At 38.0% G+C, this 18278-nt stretch overlaps 2 protein-coding genes across 3 annotated transcripts; one reads left to right on the top strand and one right to left on the bottom strand.

Moving 5' to 3' along the window:
• Positions 1–3536: 3536 nt before the first annotated feature.
• On the top strand, positions 3537–7673 carry LOC133843647 (glycoprotein-N-acetylgalactosamine 3-beta-galactosyltransferase 1). Of its 2 annotated transcripts, XM_062277286.1 has the most exons (6): positions 3537–3646; positions 5483–5816; positions 6034–6489; positions 6550–6646; positions 7101–7397; positions 7454–7673. In XM_062277286.1, exons 2-6 carry the CDS (start codon positions 5788–5790, stop codon positions 7625–7627), a joined length of 1053 nt encoding a protein of 350 aa, XP_062133270.1. In that variant the 5' UTR covers positions 3537–3646; positions 5483–5787; the 3' UTR covers positions 7628–7673. The 2 variants fall into 2 exon arrangements, with proteins under 2 accessions (XP_062133270.1, XP_062133269.1); XM_062277285.1 differs by lacking the exon at positions 3537–3646 and having other exon boundaries at positions 5338–5816.
• Positions 7670–9716, bottom strand: LOC133843646 (polypeptide N-acetylgalactosaminyltransferase 8). The gene is made up of 3 exons (XM_062277284.1): positions 9262–9716; positions 8430–9195; positions 7670–8373 (listed from the first exon to the last, which is right to left on the bottom strand). The coding sequence occupies exons 1-3, from the start codon at positions 9618–9620 to the stop codon at positions 7723–7725; spliced, it is 1776 nt and encodes a 591-aa protein (XP_062133268.1). The 5' UTR covers positions 9621–9716; the 3' UTR covers positions 7670–7722.
• Positions 9717–18278: the final 8562 nt, after the last annotated feature.

Consider the following 18278-nt stretch of genomic DNA (forward strand, 5'->3'; position numbering starts at 1 on the left):
GCGTATTTCGCTGTATTTTAATTTTATGGCCCAAAGATTTTATTTTGTAACTTAATGTTTGTTCGACTTGGCTTCGCTGGAGTTGATGTTGGAGTTGAAGTTGAAATTGGAATTGGATTGGATTGGAGCAGCAGGTTGTCGCCAACCAGATTTCAACAGAAATACACTAAAAAAGAGAAGAGAAGAAAAAAAGAAGAACAGATGGGATTTGCATTTTATGGCCCCTCTTAATTGTGGCTATTTGTAGTGCTTAGAATTGGGGTATTTGTTGTGACAACATTGGCTTACAGCACACATAAAGCCCAGGATTATGTCTCAGCATACTTAAGCAAAGTCTAAACATAATAACTAAAGTCATCTCATTAAAGTGGAAACTTATTTTAAGTAGCAACTTCTACATTCTGTATTCTACTCGCCAAACATTTCACTCGAATGCGCTGCACATCGATTGGGTTCACTTGATTTGCTAATAAATTGGATTAACACTGCAAAAGTGAGCAAATGTTTATCAATTAAAAACAATTTGAGGAAAATTAACACGACAAGAGGAAACTGAAGTGCCGAGATTGTTAATTGTTATAATGAGAGAGGTTCACTTAGTCGCAAGTTCAAAGTACGTTCAAACAAAAGACAATTGCTTAAACATTGAAACAACTAACTATTATGTGGAATTTAGAGAATTGCTCAGCCATAAATTGTAGCCGGTTTGCATGGATCAGACAATGTCACAACTTCCGCAAGAATCTTAACTACACGCAACACTGAATCCATTGTGCAACTAGGAAACCAGAAACGTCTCTATGCTCGTCTTCATCTGCGTGTCATAGTTTGTGTGTTCTATGGTTTCAATAGTCCACTTCTATTTGTAGACTGTCCTACAGTTTATTGGTCTACTCTGTGGGTAGTGAAGTGGAGAATGAAAAAGGTGCCACCTCTCTGTATTCGCATGGTAGCACCTGAAGACCGCACAGACTACCACACAAATAGATGCTGAACTGTGGTCAACACTAGAGACAATTGGCTATTGTCAGATCTGATCTGTGCATTTGACTTCGATTGGTTTTTCTAAATAGATGATGCTAGGTATGAGTTCAACCAATAATCTCCATAACTTCAATTTGAATTGTGGCACTCATAAATTGCCCCCACTCCCTTTCTATTTTCCATTGCTTTTGCCTTTGCCTTTCTCAGTCGCGCTCTTTGACTCTTTGTCATATTATTTTTATCGCTTGCATATTGTTATGACATTCGTTAGACTTCTTTATGTGCCGCTCTCCCAACTCTAACTCCGTTTGACTTTTCATTGATAAAGTTATCAGCCTGTGGCTATGGGTCTCTGTGACATCACGGTTCCGTTCCATTCACTTCCATTTTCCATCGCTTTTCTTAGTTTTCTTTCGCTTGACTGTTCTGTTTAGTTTTTCGTTGTTGTTGTTCGTTTCTCGCTTTTCTTTTGCTTCCTTTGGTGCTTTGTGGTTTCGCTCACACACACAAACACAACCGTTTCCTTTATCAACTGCGCCACGGCAAAAAGGAAGTATCTTCGTATCTTTAGAGAGCACTTTTTATCTGCCGTTGCCTTTTGTCCAACGACATCAACAACAACAGCAACAACAACTTGCAACAACTTCATGCATATATGCGCTTAGCTGATTGCACTCCGGGGAGTTTTCCTTTCATAATTGGTACAAATTGTGTTAGCTCTTTGATATTGAAAACTGAAACTGAGCATTTTTCCCAGGCTCAAGTCGTTGATAGCACTTATACAGAAGATAATACACTGCAGATCGTTCAGCAATATGATATTGAGAATCCCCAAGGTACAATTTAACTAGCAAAGATAAAACCGCATATCATTTGAGGAAGAAAAACAATAGATACAGTTTGTTATACGCCCTGATCAATTTACATTTAATTGGTAAATTCGAATTCATTTAATTGATTCGCGTTTTAACAATGATTAACAATAATGTTGCTGTAAATCACGAATTGAGTTGCAGATGTTCAGCTTATCAATAAATGATAGCTTCGTGCGCATTTTTCGAAATCGTCATGAAATTAATGTTTTTAAAAATGCGGCAAAAAAGAACAATAAATAAGCTGTTGATTTACTTGTCTAATCAATTCAATCATGTCGATGTCATTGTCAATAAATGTCTAAAAGTAGATTAAAGTTTGTTTGAAGACCCCAAGTATCGCATCCTAGGTAAAATCAAATGAATATTGTAGACAAGAGATAAGAATTATTCGATTTTTATGTTTATTTTAAAACTTGTTTTTATTTTACTTATATATGAAAATAAATAATTAATATATATTCTACACTCAATAAAATGAAAACAATATTTCTTTGAACTCTGTCCATAATTCCGGGTGAATGAATTATGTGCGAGAGTTTCGGTTTAATCTCTGAGTATATATGCTCGTATATAATAGGAAATTTATGATGTACTTAAGATGTCAACGCCTTCTTCGCTAGAAGCGAGAATTAAGCACTAAAATAAGAATAAGAAAAGTTCTCTGACACTTGTCGCACTTATCGACAACTAATTCAAATATTTCATTTATTAATGTTGTCAATTGCTAAGAAGAAATCGATGTTTCAACCATTAGCTAATTCATTATGGCTAGACAAAGAGTTTACTATGCAAAAATAATTAGCTATATCCATCAAGAGTCAAGAGCAAATAGTCGCAACATTATGAAATCGAAAGGTTCTCTCATCCCACAACCGGTTTTTGGTTTGTTTATAATATGGCAAAAAATGGGAGAGCGAAAAAAAAATAAACATTTAACATGTCGTATAGCACCTCACCTTATCGACATTATCTACAATTATTTCGACTGTTTGTTTGGCAAATAAATCAACACTCACTCGTACACACGCTGAGACTGACCTGTGTCTAGAATTTGTTAAGCGTGTTGAATCTGTTTTTTCTGTAGTCTTTTTTTGTTTTATTAATATTATGTGTAGTTTTGTTGTATTTTCCTAAATCGTGTTTACTGCGCACATTTGCGGCTTGAACTTGGCATTGTTTACTTTGGATCGTCATTCATTCATTCAGAAACGGATCTTCAGATCTTCCTAACTTGTTGACATGGTTTTTCAAATGGGATTTGTTTGTACATCGCTTTACGTGTATTTAAATTTTCAATACTCTCGCTCTCGTGTGGTTTCGAGGTTTGCTTATGGTTTTCATGTGTGCTCAACAGAACCAAAGATTGATTTATAGATATGCGTGATTTTCAGCAATGATTACGGTTTCGCCTGCAAGTTTATTCTTATGAATGGCAAGCCAATGTTTAACTTCATCTATAAATAATTTCATCTATTCTATTTAGCTAACTAACTCTAATTACTATTAAGTGCTTAAGTAATTAGTAACTGTTGCTGTTAAAAAGAAATGGGTTTCGTTCGTCACACATCTGTTGCTGATCTTAGCTTTATAATAGTTGTCATACGAATATAATCGCCAGATTCTCATACGAGACGAAGTTATATACGAATATGACTACCCAGTTGAATTTTAATTGAACAAATAAACAATTTAACATCCCAAATAAAGTAAATAAAGTTATTAAAAAGAAAAATGCTTATTTAAATTTGCACTCTAGGGTTAAATACATACAAGCAAAGGCACAGAAAGTAAGCAGTAGTCGCAGTAGTCGATTTAACTGATATTGCATAAAGAAATTCATTTCGTAAGTAATGTAAACAATTTAACGATATAATGATTTTGTGATAAATTCTTATTAACACTATCAAATAGCTTAGATTACATGACTTATTACCATAATACAAACTAAGTAAAGTATATATTTGTATATTAATCGCAGATAATTTCACATTCAAAAACTTTGTAATAATTTGTAGAATATATTATAAATCTATTGTCGCCGATATAATAATAAAATATTAACATAATTTTATAATCTTTGCTGATGTGCGACTCATATTACAATTCCGTTATATAATTTTCCCTATTAACGTATAGTTATTCATTACCAGTATTCGTAATATGCAACAAACTAAACCTTTTGCAAGTGATTCAATCTATTTTGGGGTAAGTTCACCACTATATTACGTGCGTCAAGCATTTCCTTTTTTCAGATGATTCAATTCGATTATGTCTTCGGTTACTTTAGGAGCACTTCCGAGTAACCCACATATCATCTAACATAACAGCTAAATAGTTAGGCTCAGAGTTTCTCACATAATTCACGACACACTCACACACACATGACACAACAATCTCAGCCCACACACACCTAAGTACTACACCACACACTGATTGAGATACGTGTTCATCAATGAACTCTGTCTGTCTGTCTGTCTGTTTTTTCGTCTGGCCAGGTCTCAGATTTTCTCATGCCTTTTGTCTCCGATGGCTGTCTGTGCGAAATTACTTCCGTTTTGCTGCAACTGCAAAGTGTCATTGTTGCATCATGTCTGCCACTCTACCACAGGCTCTGCCACTTTTGAATACGGGGACGGGATTGCGATTGGATTTGCTAGTTGAATCTCTTCGTCAAGGGAGAAAGGCAAATTGTATGCAACATTGCGCTTTTTTTTTGCTCAGTTTCCTGATTACACTCACTGTACACCCCCTCTCATATATTCCTTGTAAACTCTGTTGTTGTTGTTTCACATATGTAGGCCTTTTGTTTACCAACCTGTTAGCCCACAATGACAACTCATCTGGTAATTTGAGCACGTAAACTGAGACATTAATGCCACATATGAGAAATATCGTTTACCTTTTTCCTCTTTTTCTTCTTTAATGCATCTTTTGACAGTTTCGTTTGAACTGGCTCACATGTTATTATAGTTATTATGTAAGTGTTCTTAGTGTGTTTTCCAAAAAAAAAAATAAAACAATTGAGAAGTGATGAGCGAACGTTCACATGACAATTATTTGTCATTTTTTTCTGGGATTATTTTGACATATTGTTCCTTCTTTTAAATAACTCAACTGCAAATGAAATCGCTTTTAGTCAAATATTTGAAATATTTTTGCGATTTGCAATATAAAATAAACGTGTTATAAAATAATTTTGGAATTTAACATTTTTAATAATAAAACAAAACTGCAAACTGTCAAAGACTTTTGTAAAAATTATTTAGAGTTCAAGCTTCGTAGTCAACGATTTTCATGGCTATTAAATAATTTGCAATATTTATTGCACACACAACTAAAAGTTGCAATTTTAGAACATTTAAAAAGCCAATTTTGACATAAAAACTTGCCAACAACTGGCATTTAATGATTTCTTACTGCTTAAAGAAAATATGAAATAGATTAACAAACAACTTAAGTTTTCATAGAAAGTTCACAAAGTGGAGCATATCATATAATACTCAATTTAATGGCAAAGGCATTGAATTGCATTAAAGTTGTTCAACCCTTTCAGTTAAAGTTCTGTATCAATGCAGTCATCACTTTCATATAATTCGACTATGGCTTAAAACCCCTTCTCTCAGACTTCAACACCTTCAGTAGCTGCTGCTCAGCCCCATTAACCACATTTGGAATTCAATATTTGAAAGCCACTCCATTCCCCCACCTGAGTCGGCTATTGTCAATGGCTTTTGCTGATAGTAAAAGACTGGAGGCAACTGCTACGCCCACTTGGACACGCCCCTGACTTCGACACCGCACCGCACTGCACCGCATCGCGTACAACTTCACTTGTCAATTCTCAATTTCAAACTGCAAACGAAGCGTAACCAAAGTTTTGCATCAACTTCAACTTTAGCTACAACTGCAACAACACCAACAGCAACAAATGCAACTCAAGACTTGCCACCTTGCCAGGTGAGTTAATATTTCTAATTGAAAAAGGCAATTTGTATGCGGCGAACCAATCGGGAACCAACACCAGGGAAGGGAATGAAGCAAAGACCCAAAGCGAGACAGACAAAAGCACTCAATATAATTAAATTGTAGTCGGGCACAGAGAGCCATCACCATCACCATCATCATCGTCCACCTTCTTCTCAACTGTGGAGTCTGATTTCAGTTTCGATTTTAGCATGCGACGGTTCTTCAACACGCGACGCTTCATTCTAAGCGGCAAGAATAAAATTAGCATTTTGAATCCATGCAGCAGCTGCTCCCCCCGCTTCTGCTCCACGCTTTACAAGCTGCTCTTTCTATGCATGCTCTGCATGCTGGTCATGCTGCTCTCGGAACGCGATGCAAGTATCAACAATGTTGCAACTCCCCCGGCAACCCCGTCACCGCGCATCTTCTGCATCATCTCCACGTATGGCTATCGACAATCCACCACCGCCATTCACATCAAACGCACCTGGGCCAACCACTGTGATCGATTCCTCTTTGTCAGCGATGATTCCCACGAGGAGATCGAACCTGCCGTATTTCTCAAAGTGCCGGACAAGTGGCATCAATACCGTGCCCACTTGGAATACGTCCACAGATATCATTTCGATGAAGCTGATTGGTTCCTCTACGCCAATGACGATAAGTTAGTCAAGCAAATCTTCTAACATTATTACTTTTATTATATATTAAATGCTTTCTGCAGCTTTGTGGTTGTGGAGAATCTTCGGCATATGCTGCAGTCCAAGAACCCAGATGAGCTTGTCTACTTTGGCTGTAAGCTGAGATCTCACTCAAATCAGGTGAGCACTGAACACAGAAGAAGAACTCCATTATACTTATTTAATTGTCTGAATATTATCTATATCCAACTTACCCATTTAGTATTTTCAGTTTTTCAGTTCGTTTGTCTTTTTTGAGCCTAATTTAACAATTTCATCCAAAGCGAGTATTTAAAAAGTGCAGCCTACATTTAAGTTTAAAATACTTGATTTTATAAGGAATTTGTTTCCAAACATTGAATCATTCAATGTTATGGTTTCCCATTTTTCTCTGCTTCTACTTCAATTATTTTTAAATTATTTGCAATTCTTTTATCTAGAAAGTCTTACTTCCGATGCCATTATCAATATTATCAGTTTGAACATTTTTCCGGTGTCTCTTTCTCTATCTATTTTCTACACTCACCAATACTTACTTTTCAATATGTGTACATTATTTCAAGTTATAACTTTTTCTACATTCAATATTTTCAAGGTCTATATGTACGATCGCGCTGCCATTATCTTTAGTAGCGCCACTCTTCAACGGTTTGTTCTTCAAGCACTGCCCGATGAGTCGATTTGCGGATCAGGGGAAATGGGAGGCGCTGCAACTGAAGAATTGAGTCGTTGCTTGAGCAATATTAATGTTCAGGCTGGCGATAGTCGAGATCATTTGGGCCACCATCGAATACTTCCATTACAGCTCAAGGAACATCTGAATATTCCACTAAATGCTTCGCTGGAGCTGCACAAAAACTTCCTAGATCGCTCTTACTATCATGTTGAGAATGTAAGTTTATAAATACAATTAAAATCAGTTTTCTAACCAATTATGTTAAATTTCAGAACCAGATACCAGTTTCAGTGCGGTATATCAGCTCACATATCGAATATATGCCAGATGCATATAATCTCTACTATATGATCTACCAAGTGAAACAGTTTGGATTGCCCCCTGCTAACAATTGGCAGGAAGCAGACGAAGAACAGTTCAATTTAGATGGAAATGTGTACAATTAAGTAAATAAATTAAAAAAGCAGTTCCGTAAATGTAAACAAGTAAATAAAAAACTTTCCTTTAGATCTGTATTCAACTTTTAATCAATATTACATTCCTAAGTTTCCGGCAAATTGCTCCAGAAGTCTTCCAGTCGCGTCTCATCCACATACCCAAAGTTCCATTGTTGTCGTTGGTTTGTGGAATTACAAATATTAGCAACAATTTTATGCTCTGCAACTGCTGCCTCCATACAACGCTGATCGGCTTTACTCTGTCCATTGATCAGTTGCTTGGAGTTGGAGTCGTAGAACCAGAACTGATTGCCAGCCTGATGATGGCACTGCCAGAGCCAAACATCAGCCTGAGGCTCTCGCTCCTGCAACTCAAGGCAATGGAAACTGGAGTGCAGATCACGAAAGAAGCTTAGACTCCACTTCTGCTGTTCTTTGGGATACATGAGGTCCCTATCGCAGGGCAACAGCTGAGGATGTGTAGCTGATTCAGCTCTCTCCAGGCACAGATTGGGAGCAACCACGCTCTGCACTGCACCAAATGCATAGTCCACAGGTTCCTCCAAGGGATAAAGGGCAAGAAAGTCGCTGGCCAGATGATCGAGAAACCACTTGAATGGTTTGCACTGTAGGCGCTCGCGAAGTGCTTTTTGTTTGCTCAATGAACCCACCTTGATGTGGGTCAAATGAGGCATGTTCACATACAACTTGTCCTTATATTCATCCAGCCAGACTTCAGCCACACGTCTGTAGTTCTGCAAGCGAGAAATATTGCTAAGCCAATCTAGAGAAATTCACTCTCAACACATACTCTGCCCACAGCTTTGATGGCGCTCTCCGACTTGGTGTATTTCACATGGTAGTTGCCACTTCTGTACAAATGACCCACTCGGGAACAAGGCACTTCGAGCAATCGGCCACCGCAGAGCCAAATCTTGAGGCTCAGCTCGAACTGCTCAGCGCCCCAAATACGCAGTCCTTCATCGTAGCCACCCAGTTTGAAAAACCACTGACGATCGATGGCAAAAAGGCCGCCATTCATGATGGGATTATCGTGTGGCGCCGGCATAGCCGCCAGCTCCTTCTTTAGCAGTGGCAGCTGTATATAGTTAAAATCCCAGTCGAAGAAGCCGCGCGATGGCTTGCCACGTTTGTAGGCAAAGTTCTCGTAGTCTATGGTATCCACCACGGGTGTGGTGCAAGTTTTGTTGTTCTCCAGCAGCGGTGCGAGTAGCGGTGGCAACCAACCGCGTGTCACCTCCACATGGGCATCCAAGAACACCAGCACATCTTCTTTGGCCTTGCGCGCTCCCGTTAGACGCGCTTGCATTAGGCCCAACTGCTTTGGATGCCGCAGCTGGAGCAGGAGACTCGAAAATTGCTGCTGCAAGGTGTCCGTAAAGTTGTCATGATCACTGCCGTCATTCACTAAAATGATCTCCTTCAGCAGCTTGGGCGAAGTGCGTCTTCGAAGACTGCTCAGCGTACGCAACAATACGCTCAGCTGTTCGTTATACTGAACAATAACGACACTGATCGTGGGCAGCTTTTCCATTGGGTACTGGAGCTTTTTGCAGCTTTCGTGCGAGAGAGAGAATGCTTTTGTCAGTCTCCCTCTCTCTTATACGCTCTCTTCGACTCACCTGTGATGCCGCATGTCGTGCAGCGTTCGCTCTGGCGATATATGCTCTGAGAGCCAAGCATTGTAGCCCGTCTCCCGCTCGCTGCGCTCCATTGCCAACAGCTGAGCTTTGGTCCAGTTGCCGCTCGCCGCCCTCCCCATGGCGCCCAGTCCAGCGATGACTTCGTTGTCAGCCAGCTGACTGAGCTCAGTCTCTGTCTCTCTTACGATTGTTGTTGTTTTAAATGTCGTTGAAGTTTGTGTTGCCTGTGTCTTTCTTTCCATAATGTACAGATAGACAATAATATTGCAAATCGCTGCAAACAGCAGCAGCAACAGAATCGATTTTCGATGTTTTATTAACATGTCATGGCCCAACATATTTAATCAACAATTCTTAATTATTAACAATGACTACATTTATTTATATTTAGACTTTTTTGGAAGAGAAACACACTGCAGCTTACGTCGCGCACATTTCGGCCAAGACTGAAGGCTTAAAAAAGTCAAAGAGCGAGGTATAAGACGTATAAGATGAACTTATACGTCGTGAAAGTTTTCAAGCCAAGATTTAGTCAAGCTGAAGATGAAAGCTCGAATCCATACTAAAAGAATCAACTTGTTTTAATCAGTTAATATTTTACGAAGAAATGTTATAAAAATATTTAGTAAATTGGCTAACGGAACTATCAGAGCTTAAATGGTAAGAGTTCTTAGCTCTTAGCTAAAATATTTAACTGAAGTTACCTACAGATTAAAATTAGTATGAAAGACATTTGAAAGACAATAAAGAAAAATCATAATTTGTAGGAGTATTTATTGGCAATCCAACAATTCATCTTCTTTATTTTAAAATTATTATCTGTACCTTAGCATACATTTTTATAGAGTATAAACATGTAAGCTTACATAATAACTACAACAATATTCGGTATGATCAAAATTGAGCAAAAATAACAAAACTAATGACAAAAATTTAACTTCATGTCTTATTTGAATGCATCTTATATTTTACCAAAAATATCCGTCTCACAAATTCCATATTGGCTTAAATAGGTATGACTCCAAAGATCGATTTTCGCAATTTGATCAGTAGAGAGTTCTTCCTTGTATGACCCAACAATTCCACGGCGCATAAAACTATTAAAAAACAAGTAAGAAAGTTACAGTCGAGTGTGCTCGACTGTGAGATACCCGCTACCCATTTTTAATAAAGGCAAAATACTGCGATATTATTTTCAAAATACACCGAAAATACTAAAAAATATACTAAAAATATACCAAATGGTATGTTTGGTATATCGATATAGTACACCATTCAAAATATACCATAGACGGCACAATGTACCAGATTGTCGGCCAAAGCAACTCAGACCCCTAGTAAGTAGACGTTTTTGCCCATACAAAAGTATTTCTTTAATAACTTCCACAATTTTTATCTGATCGTAACCAAATTTTCAGGAATCATAACTACTATAGTAGTTATTGTATATACCAAAATTCGCATCTCTAGCTTTAAAATTACGCTTGGTATTCGATTTTTTTTGATTTGCGGGGGCGGAAGTGGGCGTGGCAAAAATTTGAAACAAACTTGATCTGCGTGCAAACATAAAAAATGCTGTCGAAAAAAAATTAGAGCTCTATCTCTTATAGTCTCTGAGATCTAGGTGTTCATACGGACAGACGGACAGACACACAGACGGACAGACACACAGACGGACAGACGGACATGGCTACATCGTCTCGGTTGCTGACGCTGATCATGAATATATATACTTTATAGGGTCGGAGATGCCTCCTTCTACCTGTTACATACATTTCCTGCCGGCACAAAGTTATAATACCCTTTTACCCTATGGGTAACGGGTATAAAAACGTTTTTAACAATATAAGATCTAGTTGATATATTGGCAGACAGAGGGAAACCAGCAGATAAGCATAACTGTGCTATATATGTACATAGTAACGGCTTTTTACGCTGATTAAATTGTATACTGATAAAATTATATATTGCCCGTTACACGGTCATCTATGCCAAGATACAAGATGCCAAGATGCTAAGATACAAACACTTATTTTCTATGCAAATAAGATATTAAAACTTACTCAAAGTCTTCTCGAATGCTGTTTTCTCTTTTTCTAATCAAGCTTGTCGGATTGAGAAATTCTTGTTCTGAAATATGAAGAATTTTAGACTTTTTTTTCATATTAAATATCAAAACTCACTTTTCATATTATCAAATGATAAATATTCCAAAAGTTGATTCATTTCACATTCTTTCAATTCATTTACTCCCAAGAACTTGCACAATCTTTGAATGACATCTTTCAGATCTCGCTTCATTTCCTCGTAGGTTACAAAAAATATGTTTGGATTATTCCGCATCCTCCAAAAGTCAATCACATGAGACCAGTAGGAACAGTAGAGCAATTTATCATTTAAAAACTCATCAATAAATGTATCTAGATCACCTTGCCACATTTTTATAGCAGTTGTAAAGCGAAAAGCCGATACGATAACATCTTTAGGATTGCGGGCAACGTAAATGATTTTGCGATTCTTCTGAAAAATCTGAAGTGGTAAAAGTTGAGCTGGTAGATGTGACTTTATCACACGTGGACTAATTAGATCATCTGCAGCTTTTAATGTATTAGGAAATTTAGCTGAATCATTATGCGCTGAGAATCTAAATTATTGAAATGTATTAAAATAATAGAGAAATTGTATTTATTTTATCTTATCACTTACTCTAAATATGGGCATCGTAGAAAACTTTGTTTGTTAGCAGCACTAACAAAGTCCAGATTGTGAAGTAGCATCCAAGCCAGCTCCTGCATCCAAGTTGTGCCGGCTTTCATAAATGTTACCACAAATACATCACTTTCTCGGGTGTTAAAATTAGAAATTAGATCAGCCCAGCCATCCATATAGCGTTCAGGCAATGTACACCAACGAGTGCTCCAATCCTGCTTCAAAGGCAGCCAATTGCCAGCAGATTCCCCGGATTCCTGATCATCAATGCAGCGCAACTGCATCATTGGTCTAAGGCACGAAGTCTCCAGAGGTTTACGTTCGTACATGGCGATGGTTTCGGTAGATCTGAAGGTCCAATGGTGTTTTCTAACCAAACTACAATTTTGAGTGGTGAGTGTTTTAAGATAAACCGTTTTAATATCATTGCAATAGTTTTTGAAAGATTAGATATTATATCTTTATATGTAGCACTCCCGTACTTTCGCATATTCATGTGGGGTATATTCTACACATGATTAAGATTGCGAGTACTTAACGGTTAATGGTTTAATTAAGATAATAAATCTTGAGAGATGAGAATTTATAATGTCAAAGTCTAAAGTCAAGATTCATTATAAATCAACAGCTAAAGTTTCATTATACAATCTCATATTAGATTCTGTCTAATAGATACATCACATTGATCTCATCAAATCAAATAATAACAATTTATTAAAACTGGGTTCGACATTTATAAAATATAATACTATTTACATAATATTAAATAATTTACAGTTTTGTCACCATTTGATATTACTATATTTTAGGAATTAATATTTGAGACACGATATGAAAACGATTGATTAATGCGGATGATGTGATAACTACGTAAGATAAAGAAACGCATTATGTATAATATTTAAATTAAATGGATTTGTAGAGCCGAATATGCTGTGATGTTATGTGATTGTAAAATGCCTTCACTTGCCCATATTCGTTTACAAACAGTTGCAATAGAATTTACATTTTGTAGATTCATTTAAAGGGTAGCTTACTACCCTTGGGTCAGGAGCTGATTCAGGACTCATTAATTTACGTAAAATCCACTTAACTTTTTGTCAAGTCCCGCAATAAATTCCACAACTTTGCGCCTCATCAAACGAAATGAATGTTAAAATCCAACACGAGTCAAAGTCAGACAATAGAATAGATAGAAATCTACATGAAGTATACGAGATGCTTGATTCGAGATGGCGACTTCACGGCGCCAGCAGCAATTTTGGAACATGTGGTGTTATGATGAGGCCGGAGACCTATCAACCCACCAACCACCCAGCCACCCACCACCGGGCGCACAGTGCAACCACCCCAAAATTCAACCTGAACAAAGGGTAGCTGAAGCTGCAGTAGCAAAGCAATTTTTGCAGGCAAATTCCCTTAAAGCTAGACCTGGAAATTACGTGCCGGCAGAGACAGCCTCATGCCAATGCATGGGGCATCATTTCAGGCAATTGTCAAACAAAACGAAGGGTGGCAGACGGATAAATTAGATTTTTACTTGCGCGCAATTGCATAAAGCCCAATAATCCTCAGAGGACCCAAGAGCGGGCGCTCGTCGCCGTAAATATTCATTGCGAAAGGGGGGCGTTTGAGCTTTAAGTTCTATCACTCAACTGCCGCTCGATTCTCCCTTTTCATTTTTTTCAAGGTCTATGCCAAATTTTGGGGCGGCAGCAATTACATTTTGCCACCCAACCAATGTCCTTGGCCCGTTACGTGGGCGAACTGTGTTTGCGACCTCCCCTAATCGCCCCCTTAGCTTTGAGCATTGCGCATTGAGCATTGGGTATTACACTCCAAGGGTGTCGAACTATAAATTATACCTTTTGTTGCAGTTTTCTTTCTGAATTAATGGGGAGAAAAGCAGCCCCTGCTAGTCAGCAAAAAAGATCTGTCATGTCTTTAATAAATGTTTGAATGTTTCGTTGCGAGATTAAGTGGATTTTCTTTTATAGCATGAGTAATGATCGATGCATAATGTCAGGTGTTAAGGGTGTAACTACATATTACTATTAGTATATTCCTAGTTAGCATCACGAAGTTTTCTGCTCCAACAAAGAATCCTCCATTCATCGCTTTGATTGGCAGCAAACTGCTGCTTGTGTTGCCTATAAATTTCAACTATCTGTCTCGGGTTTTCATAAACAACAAAACCTCGATTGCTTTTCAAAACTGCACTATGAATGCCATAAAACATTAAGAGCAGAACGGGATGTTCGGGGGGGAGAACATCAAAGCACCATCAGTTGCTCATTCTATGTCCACGCTGAGCGGACAACTCAAAGCGCCCACAATAAATTTCACTTATCAAAGTTTTCGCTGTCGCAGACCAAAAATCGGACATGCAAAAAGTCTAGGAGAATAGTGCAGAAGGTGGGTGGGGAGGAGTCGGAAAGGGATGTACTCTAAGGAACGAGAAACTTTATGGCAGAGATACTCGAAGCAGGCAAAAGCAAACGAAGGCAAAATTAAATGTCTTTTGTCAACAGCGGTTCCACTAAAGATGCTGATAGCCACAGAAAAAAAAGAATTAACTATGCGCGATTATGACATGATAGACCAATAGATACCCAATTCTGAGAAGTAGTGAAAAAGTTATTTTTGTAAAGAAATGTACAAAATTTGGTAACATGAAAGCATACGAAAATTGCATATCTAAATGAAGATTAATAATAAAACTTTCTTGGCCCAACATTTTCCGAAGAAATGGAAAAAAAACTTAATTCTATTGATATTCCTCTCTCTGCCTATTACTATTGAGTTACTCTATCTGCTCTAAAAGAACATTGTAGGAAAAGTATTTATGAATGCAAAATATATTAAAATAAGATTTTAAATATCGTGTTATGGATTTCTCTCAGCTAACTTATTAACAAAATTATTAAAAATAATCCTGTGATCCTTTTTGGCAATACAATTCATATTCATTCTTACAGGGTATGCAAAAACAGCAGACCATCATCCGAGAGTCCAGTACTTTGAACAATGACGCACTTTTTCAACCAGAACTTTGTCCACTTTGATATGCATTAAACAGGAATTGTCCGGCAGGCGAGGCAACTAGACTGACGAACTACAAACTAAAGAACGCCGCAACTGACGAATTGCCGAACCGACGAGCCAAGGAACTGGGAGAGACGGATGAAAAGGACTCCAATGGAGCGCAGAGCAATCTCAAACTGTGCAAACTGGCATCATAATGGGCCACTTATCATGGCAATCACTCAGGAGCAGTAGCGACTGCAGGCTGCAGGACGACAACCCTGTTCACTGGGAACTGGGAACTCAGCCCTCTTTGGATGCTTCTTTGCTTTGCTTTACTTCTTTTCGATACTCAATCGTCGTTGCCTTTTAATACTTTGCGCAAACACATTAAATGGAAATTTCGTGCAAGGCGAGACCAACAGCATGTTCCTCTCGAAGGGGGGTTTATGTTCCCATTCTCCCATCCTCCCACTTGGCGGGGAGAATGATACGCAGAGTATGCGAGGGGGAGGTGGAGAAGGAACTACTGGGCATGCAAAGTGCCGGCATTTGCGGAGCGAACGCATTTTTCATGTGACATTTGCAAAAGCAAAACAAACTTTCGCTCAAGCGACTCGACAAACCCTCAAAGGACTCTGCCAGCAGGATACGACAGTCAGCGCCCAGCTCGTGGTCCTGCTGTTTGATCTCTGTTCAGAGTGCTCATTGCACATTTGCCACTGTTTTCTTTCTCTGCTTTTTGCCCACTTTTCGGGACGAAATCCCTGTGTCAATGCGAGTGTGCTCCCAAAAAAAATTCCCAAACTGTGTGTTCTCTTCAGCTTTTTTTTCAAGTGTTTTATAAATAAAAATCCTGGCGCTTTTTGCTTGATATTCCTACACACACAGGGTATGTGTGTAAGACAAAGTTGGAAAAAAATTGAGTGCAAGGGACTGGGCACGAAATGTTTACTTAGAAAATTGCTCTGATTTGGTCAGTTCTTTTGGTCCATTCCTCTGGATTTCAATTGAAAAAATAAAAGTAAAGTTGAGGGTCATATCTTAAGTGGGAATTTGATATTGAATGATTGTTGAATTAGCAGATTAAAATTACGATTGGTTTGGAAAGGAGTACGATAGTAACATTTTTGTGATCAATAGAAAATTAAAGAGGATTTGTCCCATAAAAAATAAGCAAGATTTTGTAGAGACAGATGTATTTATCATGGAGGTATAAACAATGTATTAAAATAAGATATTTAGAAGTGGAGTAAGGCGGATTTCAGGGCAGATTTTAATGAATATTTAATAGTTAAAATATCACTACAACTGGAAGAAAAATTAAAAAACAATGTTATACGAAATTTTAGTGCAGATTTCTATCAAAAATTCAATAGAGGAACTGCCGACTGAAACGAATTGATAGCACTTTTATTTATAAGTCTCAATTTGAGCTAAATTTAAAGTTAATTTAAGCAGCTAATGAGTGATTGGAGCTGAGGCTGCCCGCGAAATTGAGAGAGAGATTTCACATCGTCTGCCATATCTTTGGTCTAATTAATTGTCAAACATTGCGCGCAATGTGACGTTAATAAATGTCAACTAAATGAGCTGCATGTACGCCAGCGAAGCGCAACGAACTCCCCGGAGTTGCATCGCAGACAGAGTGCGGCAGACAGAGCGACATAGCGACAGACCGAGACACAGATGCTGAGGCAGACAGGCTACTTAGTGGCAGCAATGCCAATGCCACATGTTGCAGCATCAGCTAAGTACAACGAAAACAAATGCAAACTATTTTAAGCCAAGTCGTCACTCTCGTCAGCTGGGGATGGGGAGCGGAGACGAGGAATAGTTGTTGCCACGCAGGTGTGACGATGCCGCTGCCGCTGCCGATGCTGCTGCTGCTGATGACGATGAGTAGCTGGCTGTTTACCAAATTAGATGCATTCGAATTGATGTACGTGCATAAATTACGCCCTGCCGAGTCCCAATCTCAGCTGTCTCTGCGAGTGTCTGTGTGAATGTGTGTGTGGTGTTGCAAGTTTAAATTAAATGTTTAACATTCAATCACAGGCATCGCCTTCTGTGGCCTGTAGCTGTGTCCTGTCTCCTGTCTCGTGTCTACTCTTCTGTCTCTGCTATCCAACCGTTGACAGTTGAGCAAATGAAATGCATTGTAAACTTTTCTATTTGCCAGACACACCACACACACACACACGCGAGTATACTGCCATATTCTAACCTATACATACACTCACACCTACACTCTGTCACTCTCACTCTCTTGTAATCAAGTCAACTTCCTGCCGGTTTTCACACTTTAATTTCCGCTCTTTATTGTTATAGTTTCTTGAGTTTGAGTACCCCGATTCATTCTCTTGTTTGAGTTGACAGCGGCTACGGTTGAAGTGGTTTGCCGATCTGTCAACTCAAAAAAAGGGTGGAAATAACTATTCGCTTGGGTTAGTGAAGCCAGCTTAGAGGCACGATTTACCACAAGTTCACAATGAAATGCACAACTTTGCTTGGGGTTAAACTGCAAGGAGTTGGGTTCTAACACACTTGGTTTCTGTGAAGTAAGCAAAGAATTTCTGGAAATTAATAGTGCTCCAACTAAATTTAATTAATAGTTGACGATCTATCCTTGCTCTGAATTACATATATCAATAATGCATGTTGTTAGGAAAAATTCTTCAGAAGGAATACATTTTCTATATGATATGCTGTCCAGGGGTTAGAATTGGAATGTGGTAGATTTAGTACTGAAGATTTTTTCGTATACAAATAAATTAAATGATGAAGTGGTTGTAGTTGGGAACAAGAAAAATAATAAAACTAAAAGAGGAAAGAATATAATAAAAGTATGGTTGAAAAAATTTGCCCGAATTATAATTGAAAACATGCTTCTCATATTATTGAAAGAATATTGTAAAAAATGTTCATAAAATCTTCGTTGCTTTTAATGGGACAAATAGTTATAATAATCATAAAGTATCTCAAAATTTGCTTAGTTAAGAATAAAATCTGAGAAGGAGTCGCTTCAATTGCATTAGTTAAGAATATAATATGAGAAGGAATTGCTCTAATTTTATGTGTTCAAAAACATTTGTTTGAAGTAGTATTAAAATTAGATATATAAATCATATTTTTTAAATTGTGATCCCAGAATATACATTTTTTCGCTTAAATTCTAAAAAGCATAGCTTCTATTGCACTTGCTCGAAAAAAAATGCTGTGCATCATCTGCTTATCATTGGCATATCATGGCGAATCGAATC

The sequence above is a fragment of the Drosophila sulfurigaster genome, chromosome 3 (genome assembly GCF_023558435.1).
Source record: "Drosophila sulfurigaster albostrigata strain 15112-1811.04 chromosome 3, ASM2355843v2, whole genome shotgun sequence".
Lineage (NCBI taxonomy): Eukaryota > Metazoa > Arthropoda > Insecta > Diptera > Drosophilidae > Drosophila > Drosophila sulfurigaster.

Coding starts and splice junctions, on each gene's coding strand:
- LOC133843647 (XM_062277286.1), top strand. CDS start 5,788: ATGCAACTCAAGACTTGCCACCTTGCCAG. Junction 6,647..7,100: donor TGAGATCTCACTCAAATCAG/GTGAGCACTGAA, acceptor AATATTTTCAAG/GTCTATATGTACGATCGCGC. Junction 7,398..7,453: donor CTTACTATCATGTTGAGAAT/GTAAGTTTATAA, acceptor GTTAAATTTCAG/AACCAGATACCAGTTTCAGT.
- LOC133843646 (XM_062277284.1), bottom strand. CDS start 9,620: ATGTTGGGCCATGACATGTTAATAAAACATCGAAAATCGATTCTGTTG. Junction 9,196..9,261: donor CACGACATGCGGCATCACAG/GTGAGTCGAAGA, acceptor CTCGCACGAAAG/CTGCAAAAAGCTCCAGTACC. Junction 8,374..8,429: donor CCATCAAAGCTGTGGGCAGA/GTATGTGTTGAG, acceptor TCTCGCTTGCAG/AACTACAGACGTGTGGCTGA.